Raw genomic sequence first — 14,834 nt, 5'->3', positions numbered from 1 at the left:
TAATATGTTGCTTTTAAAATGCATCAATCAAACATGATTGTATGCCAAACTCAAGGATTATGAGCAGAATCAGTCCTAATTTACAACATACACGTTAGGTGTTAGCGCCACCTATTGGTCAACATGTGTAAAGTGCTCTCTGTAAAGAGTAGCTAAAGTGTTGTTGAAATACAGTCTCTGCCTGTCATATCTAAAAGTCTTTTAATATCATTTGAGCAGCGTAACTGCACGATTATCTGGACACAAAGATCTGATGGGGAGTTTGAAAATGTTTGACAAAATTGCAGAAAATCTAGTTGGGTGGAAATTGTACATGAAACATGAACATGAAATTGTAAGCTGACGACATTAGCTATGCTTCCATCCACCTGTTTTTAGCTTTTTGCATTTAGGGATATCACAAAAAACGCTGGAGGCGCATAAAGTCTAAAAGTGTGCATAAAAACATAAGCATTCAATTGAGGTGGATACATTTTTTATCCGATTAGACATGCAACATAAAACACACTGTCTGGGCCAAAAAAAGTCGTTGTTTGGATTTAAACAGGCAAAAGCTTAAGAGTCTATGATTGGATGATTATTGCAGTGATTATTATGTTTCTAGCATGTTATATGTGTGGCAACAGTTCTTCTAACTCTAATTGATGGAGTGTGTAGCTTTTCATTTCTGAAACAATCATGTATGAGGAACAAATTAACATCACAACATTTAGTAATGTACGATGGAAACACATTTACATAATAAATCCCTCCACGTGCAACAAAAAACTCCCTTGACTTTGCCTCAACTGAGAATGTGATTGGATAACAGGACTAACCAGCGGACCAATCACATCACAGCATCTCAAATGTTGGTTTGGTCGTTCTGAAACGTCTGAGCCAAAGTCTGTCATCAGAATGATTTGGTTTAAAGGGACACCAGGTAACTTTTTTACCTTAACTGAACAGCTTCGAAGTCAGTGGAATGGTTATATTGCTTATTTTGGGTTGATTTGTGGTGGTTTCGCAGCCCCCTGGTGCCTGAGAGCGGAAAAAACTCACTTGCAACTTTGGGACGTCGGGCCGCGGGCCTCGCCGTCAGGAAGTATCGCGTGATATCAGGTCTCGCGATGTAACCAATTGCTTGACGGCACTGCACACGCACACGCCCCCATTCAAGCACCGGCTAGCTAAGCAAAGGGCAACGATAGATTGAGTTATGGCTGAGCCTGTAAATAAGAAGCAGAAGCTAGGGAATCTTTGTCGGAGGATCAACGAAAGAGGAAACGGGAGACTGACCGAACAAGAAGTCAGACTCGAGTAAATATCGGACCGGCTTTTTCAGAATGGCGAGAACTGAGAGAAACAGAAGCCTGCAAAACGGATGCTGACCTGGCCTTCTTGCTGTTGCACTTGAAAGTAACTTTGGAATAAACGTGTTTTATATTTAAATTTCAAGTAATTGTGACCTCAGGATGTTTGCTATTGTCTGTAAAGGTTTTTATTATGATTGCTGTCTGTTACGGGCTTACTAGTAGGCTACGCTAGATACTATAACTTTGATGTTGGCATTGTCATTAGCAAACACGTTTGATTTCTGGCCGTTCCTCTGTCGGTTTTATTTGTGTAACTTAGTTTGCAAATAAATAGATATCCAATTCTTTAAATCAAGACACCGGTGTATCCTACCCGCGTCTAAATGGCTAGTGGATCTAGCTGGATGCTGCCCTTCTGTGTGTCTAATTTAGCTTGCACATTGCATCCAGGTGTTACTTTGCTTTTATTTGGAGCCGGGGTGATTTTTTTTGCAGTGCGCTACATAGTGTAGAAGCCGATGGCTCACCGATCGCATTCTGTATTGATCCATAATATGCTACAAATCCTAGTGAACTACAATGAAGCCCAGACTCAAAATATTTTCATTGTTTGCAAATATAGAAGTTACGATATTAGTTTTGAAGTTTTGAAATAGCCGGTTCATGCTCAGCTGGGTTGACAGCTGATCAGCTGGGTTGCTCGTGGCGAGGGGGGAGGAACCAAGGGGGTAATCCATCGACCGGAAGTTGAAGCCGGCCGGATGCCGCCATGTTGTAGCAGAACTTCACTTGCGTTAGCATTTCCATTGACTCCCATTCATTTTGGCGTCACTTTGACAGCGAATAACTTTACATCTGAGGCGTTTAAAGACTCCATTTGTCCATTATTTATTTCTAAAGAAACACGACAATGTATAAAGGGCTCCATTATCTTCTATGTTACATTATGGCCCCGTAGAAACAGATATTGTAAAAATAGGCTAACGATTGCGTCATAACCACTCGACTCTCTGTCGCGCTGTACAGAAGTTACCGTACAGACAGCAGGAGAAGCTCGCAGGCGATCGGGGGGACGTCCCGTCAAGGGAGAAGCCCATAGATAATGAGTTCATAAAAGCAACGGGATACTTACTCCTGCTCACTCACGCCAAAGAACTCTTTGCTCAAGTTCCCCGTCTCTGCAAGATTAACGTTGGCAGTTTTCACGCACAGCTACTAGAAGAGTAACGTCTGTCAGACAGGTTGCTCACGTCATCAAGCTTAGTTTGAGTCGGTTTGAGTCTGCGCGTCAGGAACGGAAGTGCCCAAAAATCGCTAAAAATGGGCTTCAACTGTCTCAACTGAGTTCCAATGAGATGGCTCTGTCCACTTCTTATACTGTCTATGGGAGGAACAAGTTCGTTTTTACGACAGTGTGTTTGAAAGCATTTACTACCAGACACCAGGGGGAGCTAGGGGGAGCTTCGTAGAGAAAAAACACTCAGACTTGCCTGGTGTCACTTTAAATCCCTCTCAGAAGCATCTCACATGATTGTGTTCCCAAACACCAGCATCCGAACGCAAGAGATCATGACAGCGTTTATTGCATTTTGACACGCAAGTCATTTATGATGGAGGAATAAAGAGCCACAGTGGCACCAGTTTTATTACAGAGATATTTTGCGCCAATTTCCCAGGAAGTGACGATTTTGTTCTCTTGAACACATTGGATGGAAACGCTGCTTTATTCGCAAATGTTTTACGTGATATTCCAATTTTGCACACACTTTAAATTCGCAACTTTGAATGGAAATATAGTCACATTAAGGGTTCGAGAACAATACCAAATTTGCATGGAAAAACTTGAAAGTGCTGCGGTGAAAATAGTTCTGAAATTTGGTCGCACACGAAATCCAACTTACCACGACGTACGGCTTGCCTTCTCTATAGACGGTGTGGTTGTTCACCATGCTGACCACAGCTACACCGAGGTTACAGCGGATCCCGAAGGAGATGCAGAATCCCAGGCCGGACAGTATAGCGATGATGTAGCGTCGGGGCAGGCCGAAACACGTGCAGTCCACCACTGGAAGATCCTTCTCCTCCTGGAGCTCAGGACGACCCTCCGCGGACAGCTCAATCGTCTCGCCATTCTCCTGACGCTTCTCCAGAACCCTGACAAACACACAAATGCTCTTTCAGCTGTTTCATACACCACTAAAGCCTTCCAACTTGAGAATCCGCTGCGAAAACTGAGAAATATCTGTAATATCTCAGTTCTTTCTCCCTAGACAGTAATGAGAGAGCTGGAGGCTTTTGCTGAAGAAAGACTCGTGGTTCTCCTGAGAAACAAACCTTAATAAAGTCTTAAAATGTGCTCAGATTGATCAACAAACCAGAGAATCTCATCAAATTCTTACAAGATATACTCTGAGCTGCTCCACACTCAATTATATGGCTAAACTTAAGATTTACTGTATGTATTTGAACAGCATGTAACATTTTCATCCATTTGGATTACACAGTTTTAGCACAAGCTAATAAATGTAATGTGATGCGCAGTCATACATAAATGAAAAGAAACAGGTCAGATTTCTGTAATAGCACTAATAAACTGTTAAATATGCAATAACCAGGTTCATATTATTATTATCAATCAATCGAATCTCATACATTTTAACTAATTTATTGCTAGTTCCACAGCTAGCCATATTTTTTAACTGAATATTTTTTTTTTAAATCACTGTGAACACATTTATGCTGATTCTAAGAAATTTGAATAAATGCATCCTGAAAATATTATTAATCAAATAGAGTTAATAATATGATTTTTTGAGTGCAGAAATCGTACATGTTTCATTTATGACGGACAAATATGCATCACATTAAGTTTATTGATAAACTGTGTAATCCAAATGGATCGAAACTGTATATGCAATTCAAATACACACATCTTAAATGGAATCATAAATATTTTTGAGTGCACATTAATAATTCATTTGCATACAGCAATAATTATTTTATAGCTCTAAACTCTTAAGGTATGACAATTTTGATATGCATCTGTTTGTGTTTAAGGAATTTTAGGAGAAACATCTCAGAGTTTAGCTTTTAAAGACATTTTAATGCTGTGGATTCTCATTTAAAATCGAGTTTCTGATGTTCATGAAGCAAAAATAAGAGGAAGTAGTGAAACGCTTCCCAGTTCACATTCATAATGAACCGATGTGTCACATCTAATCCAGATTAAACACGCAGTTTCCTCTGACCACAAACATCACAGAATCACATTAAATATTCATAAATATCTTCAGAATAATATGTGAGTGGTGTTTGACTGTACAAAACTCCCAGTTTAAATGCACTATTCTATGACGTTTTGTAGTATAAATAGTGTGAGTAGAGAGTTTTCCGAATATAGAAAACGTGCACTTTAAAAACCCGGATGATGCACTTAATTAACTGAAAAAATGAAGAGTGGAATGTTGGACACTTCGACTGTCACAGCTTTAATTATGTAACGAAGGGGGAATGACAAAATAACCTTAATTCATACACTACACACTTGAGTACATACAGTAGTGTATGGTGACACAACTTTAGTGAAGTAACAGCACAATAATTCCCTCAACAAGACGCATGATTTGAGGACTCGTTCATGTTTGGAGCACAAACACTGCAGGAAGACACACACAATCAACCTTACAATAACCCTAAATATGTGCAGGAGTAATAAGCTTCACTTAAAGACCACACAATTTCACATCAGATGTGTCAAAGATCTGGCCTTTGGTACAAGTATCTTTACAGAGTAGTGAAGGTCCATGTGAATCTCTCATCACTGTTAAGTACAGACTCTTACCGTCAGGTTACAGCACCACTGCAGCTGATGAAATAATCATGTTCCTCAGAGTCTGAATTATTGATCAAACCTTCTATTTTAGTCTTTTTCTGCCTCTCTTCTCCCTCCCCCTCCATCCATCCATTCTTCCCTTCTGTTCTCCTAAATCAGTTCATCCAGTTTCATGCATCCCATCTACACTGCAAAAAATACTTTGAAACAATTTGCTAGAAAATTTCACAAATAATTACACAGAAACGGCAGCTAACACGTTGATTTAAACATGAAATTTTGAAGAAGAAAGACTGAAAGTGTTCTCTTGTATAAAATAACTAAATAAAATAAAGATTAAAATGAAAAAAAAGAAATTTTGCTCAGGCAACAAACTGAAATAAGTTTAATCTGAAGCACTGAAATAAAAAACCAACTGAACAACAACAAAAAAAGAAAATAAATCAGACATAAATAGTAAAGAAATGACAAAAGCACATAACAAAAATCCTAAAAAATTACATTTTTAAATATAAGTTAATTGAATATATGAATAGAAACTATAAATAAATACTAAAATAACACTATGCAGAGAAACTATTTATTCTCCTATTATTTGGATGGAGAAATTCTCAATTCTTACGCATTTCAGTATTAGATTTACTAAATGTCACAAAAACCAAATTGAACGGTTGCTGGTCACTTTATGCATCAGTCCACGTCAGTTCCTGTTTAAACCAGTGCTTCCTGTCCAGAATAAGCTGCAAAGTGAACCACTCCTCACGGCTTCAGTCCGCTGGAGGAACGTGGGTTTAAGCGCTTATAGCTTTAGGCTCGTACAGCACAAAACATACACCAGTTTCAACCACAATGGTGAAAAGCCACACATGATGCACGGCATCATCAGAAGAGCAGACGGTTACATGTTTCTATCGCAGACGAGGAGGGTGTTTTGGCCAATATAATAACCTGTTGATCCCATTTGATCTGATTACAGAGGAATCCATACTCAAGTAAGAGAAGTAGCTTTTAAATGGCCGTTTATACGTAACAACATCCTCACATTGTGCAGGAAGAACTAACAGTTTAATGACACAGTCCAGTAATAGCAGTCGTGACGTGGACGACCGTGATGACTTGTGGGAGAGAGAGAGAGAGAGAGAGAGAGAGAGCGAGAGAGGATTTAACTAGCAGCAGGTTAGTTGCAGATCTATTTCAGGACTGGATTTACACGTTAAAGACCGCTCAAAATCCAGAGAAACAGACAGACAGAGAGAGAGAGTGAGAATGTGTTTTTCCCAGTATGCTAATGTGACAGATCAATGAAAGTTGATTTGATCCTTACAAGTATAAACACTGATTAAATTAATTACATATTTATCTGCAGAAGACCTTTTGCCCTTGGGGATAAAAAAAAGTACTTGTACTTCTGCAGGAAACTATAAATGCAGAATAATATTTATTTAATATGCACCTTTAATATTACTAATTATTCCATTGACATTGAAGAATCGATTATAATATGAAATATTGAATGTCATTAAGTATTAATTGACACATTAACACTTAACCAGTGTTCATTACAAACCAATATTTAACAATTTACTGCTGAAACAAAAGTCTTGATTGCTTGTTTTAGAAAGCATTTCATATTTAGTTCATTATCTTTTTGCTTTATCACAATATAGTTTTCTTTAATAAATCCTTTTCACTGAATTACAATCTAAAATCTATAACAAGTGCATTATTTATAGTTATTTTGCCCTACATAATGAATAGGTTGTTTGGTTTGCCCATTTATAACAGGAACATTGTGAGGGAAGTATATATTATTAATTTTAAATTATTTTATAATTAATCTCAGAAGCAAGTTTAGCTGCAAAAAAACTAAGATACATAGTGAAAAACTATAAATGCAGAAAATCCTAAAAGTGCAGCTATAATAATATAGCCTAATAATTTAATGCAAAATGTGGACATTATATATGGTAACTAACACTGTAAAGGGTAAATGCAGCATTGGCTACATTAAGGTCAAATATACAATTGAACAGTAGGCCTACTACTCAACAAAAAATGTATATTATAAAAATGTATAATGTATATTACCAGGGAGTGTTTTAAATGATCAGTAGCCTACGCTTAAAGTAACATAAACACCCTATCAAGTGTATTTTTCTAAATCTGGGCATCTTTACATGATGCCATGATGCAGAACGGAAGTGGTCACCTGACAGGTGAAATGTGACGACACAAACCGGACAAGAGTCGCTATTAATAGAGTCCAGTCGAGTTAATCTGGTCGCGTTAATAAAGACACACACACACATACACACCAGACAAACAACTACACAAACGAGGATCTCTTCAATGTCTAATGTCACTGAAACAAGCATCAAAGCACAGAAACAGAGACTTAAATCCTGTCTTTATCTTCTATGTGACTGTATTGTGTGTTTGCGGTCCTGTACCTCAGCTCATAATCCCACCATCTCCATCTCAACATCTTATCTTTACAATATATGTTATGATGAATATCAAATATTGGCTAAATAGTTTTGATCAGAATTAGACCTCACTCAGCTCTGTTTTAATGCTTTAACTATGCAGAATTAGACATTCAACTGTTAATATGAACACACAAACCGGCTTAGGCATTTCTTTAAAACTTTAAGAAGTTATTTTAGCGTCTTACCGGTTTATTCTTCCAAGTGTCTTGGCCGCTGCTGCTTTAAAGCGCTCAGGTCGGACCTCCATCCTCTACAACTCACTGCGGGACCGGGCGAGATCTGCGCGCTCCTGCTCTCACTCACAAGCACTCACCCACCCCCTCACACACACACACACACACACACACGCTAATACTCTCCCTCACACAGACACGCGGGCGCGCATACACCCATTCACACACACACACACACACACATAAAGGCACCCTCACATCAAGGACGACTAAGCTACTGGCATAACAATAACCATAATCCTTTCAAAAGTTAACAATCGTTCTAATTCTATGAGAATAAATGAAGTCCACACCACGACGATAGCGACAGCAACGATATCGTTTGAATCACTTCATAACGACTTTTTAACCCACTTATATGAACGATAAATCATTGACAGCCAATCAGAATCCTTTCTGAGCGCGAGCATTTAAAGCGTTTGTGTGGACGTTAGGATCGTTATCGTTCATGGTGTGATGAATGTGCCTTTACGATAACGTTACAAAATGTAATTGTAAAAATCGTTATAAATTTAAAAGAATAGTGCCCACAACTATAACGATAACTACACACAGGAACGATATGGTTGGAATTACTTTCAAAACAATTTTTCCAGACGATAATAGCCAATCAGAATCTCTCCTGCTTGAGCATTTGAAGTGACAAAATACATATACCTCCAGGGTGCGCTATTATAGGCTAATAAGTGTTTGAGAGCGGCTGCTAATATTATCGTAGTTTTCGTTTTCGGTGTGAAGGGCCTTATTATTTCTATGAGAAAAATTAAACCCACACCACAACAATAAAGACACAAAGAAACGATATCGTTTTTCTGTAAAAAAAATAAATGAATAAAATGCCCCCCTTATCATATGAACGAAAAAAAATACATTGACAGCCAATCAAAATCCACTCTGAGCGCGAGCATTTAAAGTGGCAGACAACAAAACTGTATACATAATTCCATGTCCGGTGCCTCAAACATAATTCCTGGAATGACACTCCCAAAGGAATACCGGTGGATCAATTCTTGGAGAAAAGCCAGGGGTACAAGACAATGAAACCAGCATTAGTGTCTAAACAACTTTATTTGCGAGTTGCACCAACGATATGCTGTTAGACTCAGAGAAACAGTTTGACTAGTTTAACACGCTGTGGTTGTGTTTAAGGGTTGTGATGAACATGGATGATGAAGGTCTGGTGTCAATGTGTGTCACTGTCCAAGGTGCTGAAATGAGATTACAGTAAATCTGTAAGAGTGAAGAGCCGGCGTGCTCACACGACTTAAACCCTCCCTCTGTGTGTGTGTGTGTGTGTGTGTGATCGGGCCCCGATCCCTAACCCTGGCATACACGCACACTAGCTGTCTAATTTTAATCCACAAGGCAAATAAGATGCGAGACACTTAGTGGACACAATATGCCACTACAAACAACTAAAGGACCCGAGCTGTGAGTGCGCCAAATAGGACGGGATGTTTTGTTGGTTCAGGAACAACATTCCTATCAAACACACGGTACTTCGTCCTTTAACTTACTCTGAAATCAACCCGAACAGGACGTTTAACGTTCTCCTGTGATTGTCTGTGTCAGTAATGTTGATCCTGATTCCTGAGAGACATATTATTTCTGTTTAAAATATAGTCACTATTCCCTAGTCCTAAGCAAACAACAATAATTTTACATTTACTGAGTAATTACAAGTAAACAAAACATGTTTCCAAAATTAGAGAACTGATCTAGGTCGTAATTGAAGCTAAAGGCCAATATTTTCTTAAAAAATAAATAAACAGCTAAACAAAGATGATACATTTTTTTGTAAAGAAAGTGATCTTTTATTCAGAAACTTAATTATTATTTATCAATTTAATGTAAAAAATAGTACAGACTCCAAAGTTTTTAATGTTAGTGGATATTATATTGATTTATTTCAAAATACATTCATGTTAATTTATACAACTTGTCAAATATGAATCTTGTGTTTTCTTAGAATTGCATTAACCAATGTTAACCACATGAACCTTAATGTGAAGTGTTGCCAAATATTGTTTACTACAAGAGCAGATGCAGCTGAGCCCAATTCTGTTCTGTTCATTTGAACTCTATTCCATTTGAATTCCATTCCATTCTGTTCCAGTTCATGCTATTCAAATCATTACATTTTTAAAGAATAAAATAGAACTTTACAATCACAAATATATTATATTCTGTATATTAATAGCAAAGGAAATAAATAGAATAGGATAGAAAACAACAGAACAGAAATGAATAGAATATAACAGACTAGAGAGGACATCAGTGAACAATAGAATAGAAAGCAGCAGCACAGAAAATAAATGATAGAATAGAAAGAAGAGGTGAACAACAGCAGAGAATAGCGTTCTATACACAAAATATTTAATCAGTGTAACATTTTTTATATTAATAGGAAAGAAAATGAACAAAAAAAGAACAACAGAACAGAACAGAAATGAACAGAACACAATAGAATAGATCATTAAATCTTTAAAGAATGTTACATTCAGCACAATAACAGCAGCCCTGCACTGAAATCTGAAGAGCTTAGTCAAGTTTAAATGTTTGCAGCAGAGGTTATAGAAGCCGTATAATGTGTCAGAGGTCACGTCACTTTTGCATACAGCTGTAAAATGAACCCTCTCTCTCTCTCTCTCTCACACACACACACACACACACACACACACACACACACACACACACACACACACTCAGAGGAAGCTCTTCTCCAGATCCTGGGCTGAGATAGTCCTCAGAGGCGGCGTTCGGGACAGAGAGAGCGAGTGAAGGGGAGAACACACACACACACACACACACACACACTCAGAGGAAGCTCTTCTCCAGATCCTGGGCTGAGATAGTCCTCAGAGGCGGCGTTCGGGACAGAGAGAGCGAGTGAAGGGGAGCACACACACACACACACACACACACACACACACACAGACGCTCAGAGGAAGCTCTTCTCCAGATCCTGGGCTGGGATAGTCCTCAGAGGCGGCGTTCGGGACAGAGAGAGCGAGTGAAGGGGAGAACACACACACACACACACACACACTCAGAGGAAGCTCTTCTCCAGATCCTGGGCTGAGATAGTCCTCAGAGGCGGCGTTCGGGACAGAGAGAGCGAGTGAAGGGGAGAACACACACACACACACACACACACACACTCAGAGGAAGCTCTTCTCCAGATCCTGGGCTGGGATAGTCCTCAGAGGCGGCGTTCGGGACAGAGAGAGCGAGTGAAGGGGAGAACACACACACACACACACACACACTCAGAGGAAGCTCTTCTCCAGATCCTGGGCTGAGATAGTCCTCAGAGGCGGCGTTCGGGACAGAGAGAGCGAGTGAAGGGGAGAACACACACACACACACACACACACACTCAGAGGAAGCTCTTCTCCAGATCCTGGGCTGAGATAGTCCTCACCCAGATAGCACAAGTCTATTTGATGTTATATTTACATCTGAAAGACGTATTTTTAAGAGTGTTTGCTCATCTGCAAGACGTCTATAGGACGTCTCCTGTCAGATGTCAAATAGACGTTTAGAAGATGTCAGTTTAACATGCATTCTAAATCATTACATCTTAAAGACATCTTTTAAACGTCTATTTGACATCTGACAGGAAACGTCCTATAGACGTCTTGCAGATGAGCAAACACTCTTAAAAATACGTCTTCCAGATGTAAATATAACATCAAATAGACTTGTGCTATCTGGGCAGAGGCGGCGTTCGGGACAGAGAGAGCGAGTGAAGGGGAGAACACACACACACACACACACACTCAGAGGAAGCTCTTCTCCAGATCCTGGGCTGAGATAGTCCTCAGAGGCGGCGTTCGGGACAGAGAGAGCGAGTGAAGGGGAGAACACACACACACACACACACACACACACACACACACACACTCAGAGGAAGCTCTTCTCCAGATCCTGGGCTGAGATAGTCCTCAGAGGCGGCGTTCGGGACAGAGAGAGCGAGTGAAGGGGAGCACACACACACACACACACACACACACACACACACACACACTCAGAGGAAGCTCTTCTCCAGATCCTGGGCTGAGATAGTCCTCAGAGGCGGCGTTCGGGACAGAGAGAGCGAGTGAAGGGGAGAACACACACACACACACACACACACACACACTCAGAGGAAGCTCTTCTCCAGATCCTGGGCTGAGATAGTCCTCAGAGGCGGCGTTCGGGACAGAGAGAGCGAGTGAAGGGGAGAACACACACACACACACACACACACACTCAGAGGAAGCTCTTCTCCAGATCCTGGGCTGGGATAGTCCTCAGAGGCGGCGTTCGGGACAGAGAGAGCGAGTGAAGGGGAGAACACACACACACACACACACACACACTCAGAGGAAGCTCTTCTCCAGATCCTGGGCTGGGATAGTCCTCAGAGGCGGCGTTCGGGACAGAGAGAGCGAGTGAAGGGGAGAACACACACACACACACACACACACACACACTCAGAGGAAGCTCTTCTCCAGATCCTGGGCTGAGATAGTCCTCAGAGGCAGCGTTCGGGACAGAGAGAGCTAGTGAAGGGGAGCACACACACACACACACACACACACACAGACGCTCAGAGGAAGCTCTTCTCCAGATCCTGGGCTGAGATAGTCCTCAGAGGCGGCGTTCGGGACAGAGAGAGCGAGTGAAAGGGAGACCCTCGCTGAGGAGGTGAAAGAGGAGGAGGAAGAGTGATTATTGAAGGAGTGTCAGAGAGAGATCCGTAACTCCTTCCTCCACCTTTCTCCATCCTCTGCTGCATCCATCCCTCCATCACATAACCAGAAAACACAGACGAGGACGAGCTGCTCAGATCCAGAGCGATATCTGACAGAGAACCACACAGATTACAAACTCAGCATTATGTGTGTATTATTATGTATTATTAATTATGTGCATTATGTATTATTAATCTACCTGGAGCTCCTGAAAGAATAGTTAATGTACGCAAATAAACATTAAACACACAACCTTTAGGGTGAAATAATCATTTAAAAATTAGATGAAACGTTTTATCTATACTTTTCAATACAGAATTAACTCAAATGATAATTATGATAATTCTATTTTATAATCACGTTTTTTTAAGTGCTTGTTGCAAAGCCTTCTGGGACCGTGACAGATTATTAGTGTCACCATCTAAAACAAGGCATCTAAAAAGTCTACCTAAAAAGTTCTCACTAAGATTTGGAATAACGTATATGTTTTGAAATGTCACTGTGCGCTATGATTTTATTTTGTGTACTTTATATCAGGGATCTAAGTAGTGTGTGTGAGTGTGTGTGTGTACCAGATTCAAGCAGCTGAGTGTGTGAATAAATGTTTTTGTTGTAGAACTGGTTGTAGATGCAGTAAACCACAGCCATCAGCGCCAGAGTTCCTACAGCAGCAGCGATGAACACAGCCAGCTTGTTGTTGTTCATCGTCAAATGAGCATCTGTCAGAAGAAAACACACACAGTGTGTATCTGGACCGGACCATAAAATCAAATGTAAAAAAATAAATAAAAATCAAATCAAATAATAAAGAAATGAAATAAAATAGCATAGAGGTGGTCATAATGAAATCTTTGAGAGCAACACGCATCAGATGATAGTGTGTGTGTGTGTGTCTTACAGGTTTCTTTCAGTGTGATGTGGTCATGCTGATCAGAGGTCAGTTCTGTTTCTTTTGCCGGGTCTGTGTTGATTTGATTCTGACCCAAACACACACTCACACACAGCAACACCAGAGTCCACTTGAGCATCCTGCAAACAGAGAGAGAATCATTAAAACAAGCGAACAAATGTACTTGATTTATAAAGATAACTAGTTACGAATTTTACGAGGTGGCTAATTAGTACGGTTTTTGCTAAATCGTACATATTTTACGAGTTGCCCATTGCCCAATTCGTATGAATTCGTACGAATGACCTACCCCTGACACCTATGGCAAGCCGTTTTAACTTTTATTCATTTCCAGGATATGAATTGTTGATATCAACAATTACATTTTTTATATCAACAATTACATTTTTTGATATCAACAATTACATTTTTGATATCAACAATTCAATTGTTGATATCAACAATTGAATTCTTGATATCAACAATTCAATTCTTGATATCATTGATATCAAAAATGTAATTCTTGATATCAACAATTGTATTTTCACTAGTGAAATGTCACCATAGACTGCCATTCAAAATCAATTGTTGATATCAAGAATTGATTTCTTACTAGTAGAAATATAATTTTTGATATCAATAATTACATTGTTACTAGTAAAAATGCGAATTCCTGATATCAATAATTAAATTATCACTAGTCTAAATGTCTATTCTTGATATCAATAACTGAATTGCTACTAGTAAAAATTTTCATTTTTGATATCTGAAAATGTATTTCTGATATCAATATTATTTCAGATATCTAAAATGGCTTTCTTACCAGTAACAATCACATTCATGATATCAGAAATTAACATTGTCACTAGTGAAAATTGAATTATTGATATCAAAAATGAACATTGTTACTAGTAGCAATTCAATTGTTGATATGAAGAATTGACATTTCAACTAGTGACAATTTAATTCTTGATATCAAAAATAAAGGTTTTTACTAGTAAGAATTGTATTTCTGATATGTGAAATTGGAATTTCAACTAGTAAGAAATCAATTCTTGATATCAAGAATTGATTTTGAATGGCAGCCTATGGTGACATTTCACTAGTGAAAATACAATTACAGATATCAAGAATTATAGTTTTTACTAGTTGCAATTCAATTGTTGATATCAAGAATTATCATTTTAACTAGTGAAAATGTAAATGTTGATGTCAAGAATTAGCATTGTTACTAGTGAAAATGTAATTCCTGATATCAAAAATTGCCATTGTTACTAGTAGAAATATTATTCCTGATATCAATAATTATAATTTTAACTAGTGAAAATTGAATTGTTGATATCAAGTATTCATATCC

General features: G+C 38.9%; 1 protein-coding gene across 2 annotated transcripts in view; it reads right to left on the bottom strand.

Annotated features, from left to right (window-relative positions):
* slc17a7b (solute carrier family 17 member 7b) overlaps positions 1 to 7,941 on the bottom strand; it is a 16,324-nt gene extending 8,383 nt beyond the window's left edge. For both annotated transcript variants that reach the window (XM_056263690.1, XM_056263691.1), the window contains exons 1-2: positions 7,802 to 7,941; positions 3,197 to 3,449 (exon numbers count right to left, since the gene is read on the bottom strand). In XM_056263690.1, the coding sequence (XP_056119665.1) occupies positions 3,197 to 3,449; positions 7,802 to 7,863 (315 nt within the window). In that variant the 5' untranslated portion in view covers positions 7,864 to 7,941. The remainder of the gene's footprint in view (positions 1 to 3,196; positions 3,450 to 7,801) is intronic.
* Between the last annotated feature and the right edge of the window lie 6,893 nt (positions 7,942 to 14,834).

Source organism: Rhinichthys klamathensis, unplaced genomic scaffold (assembly GCF_029890125.1).
Source record: "Rhinichthys klamathensis goyatoka isolate OS25496 unplaced genomic scaffold, OSU_Roscu_1.1 h1tg000209l_1, whole genome shotgun sequence".
In the NCBI taxonomy this organism is placed as follows: domain Eukaryota; kingdom Metazoa; phylum Chordata; class Actinopteri; order Cypriniformes; family Leuciscidae; genus Rhinichthys; species Rhinichthys klamathensis.
The sequence above is the reverse complement of the archived record's forward strand: the minus strand, read 5'-3'. Positions and strand labels throughout refer to the sequence as shown.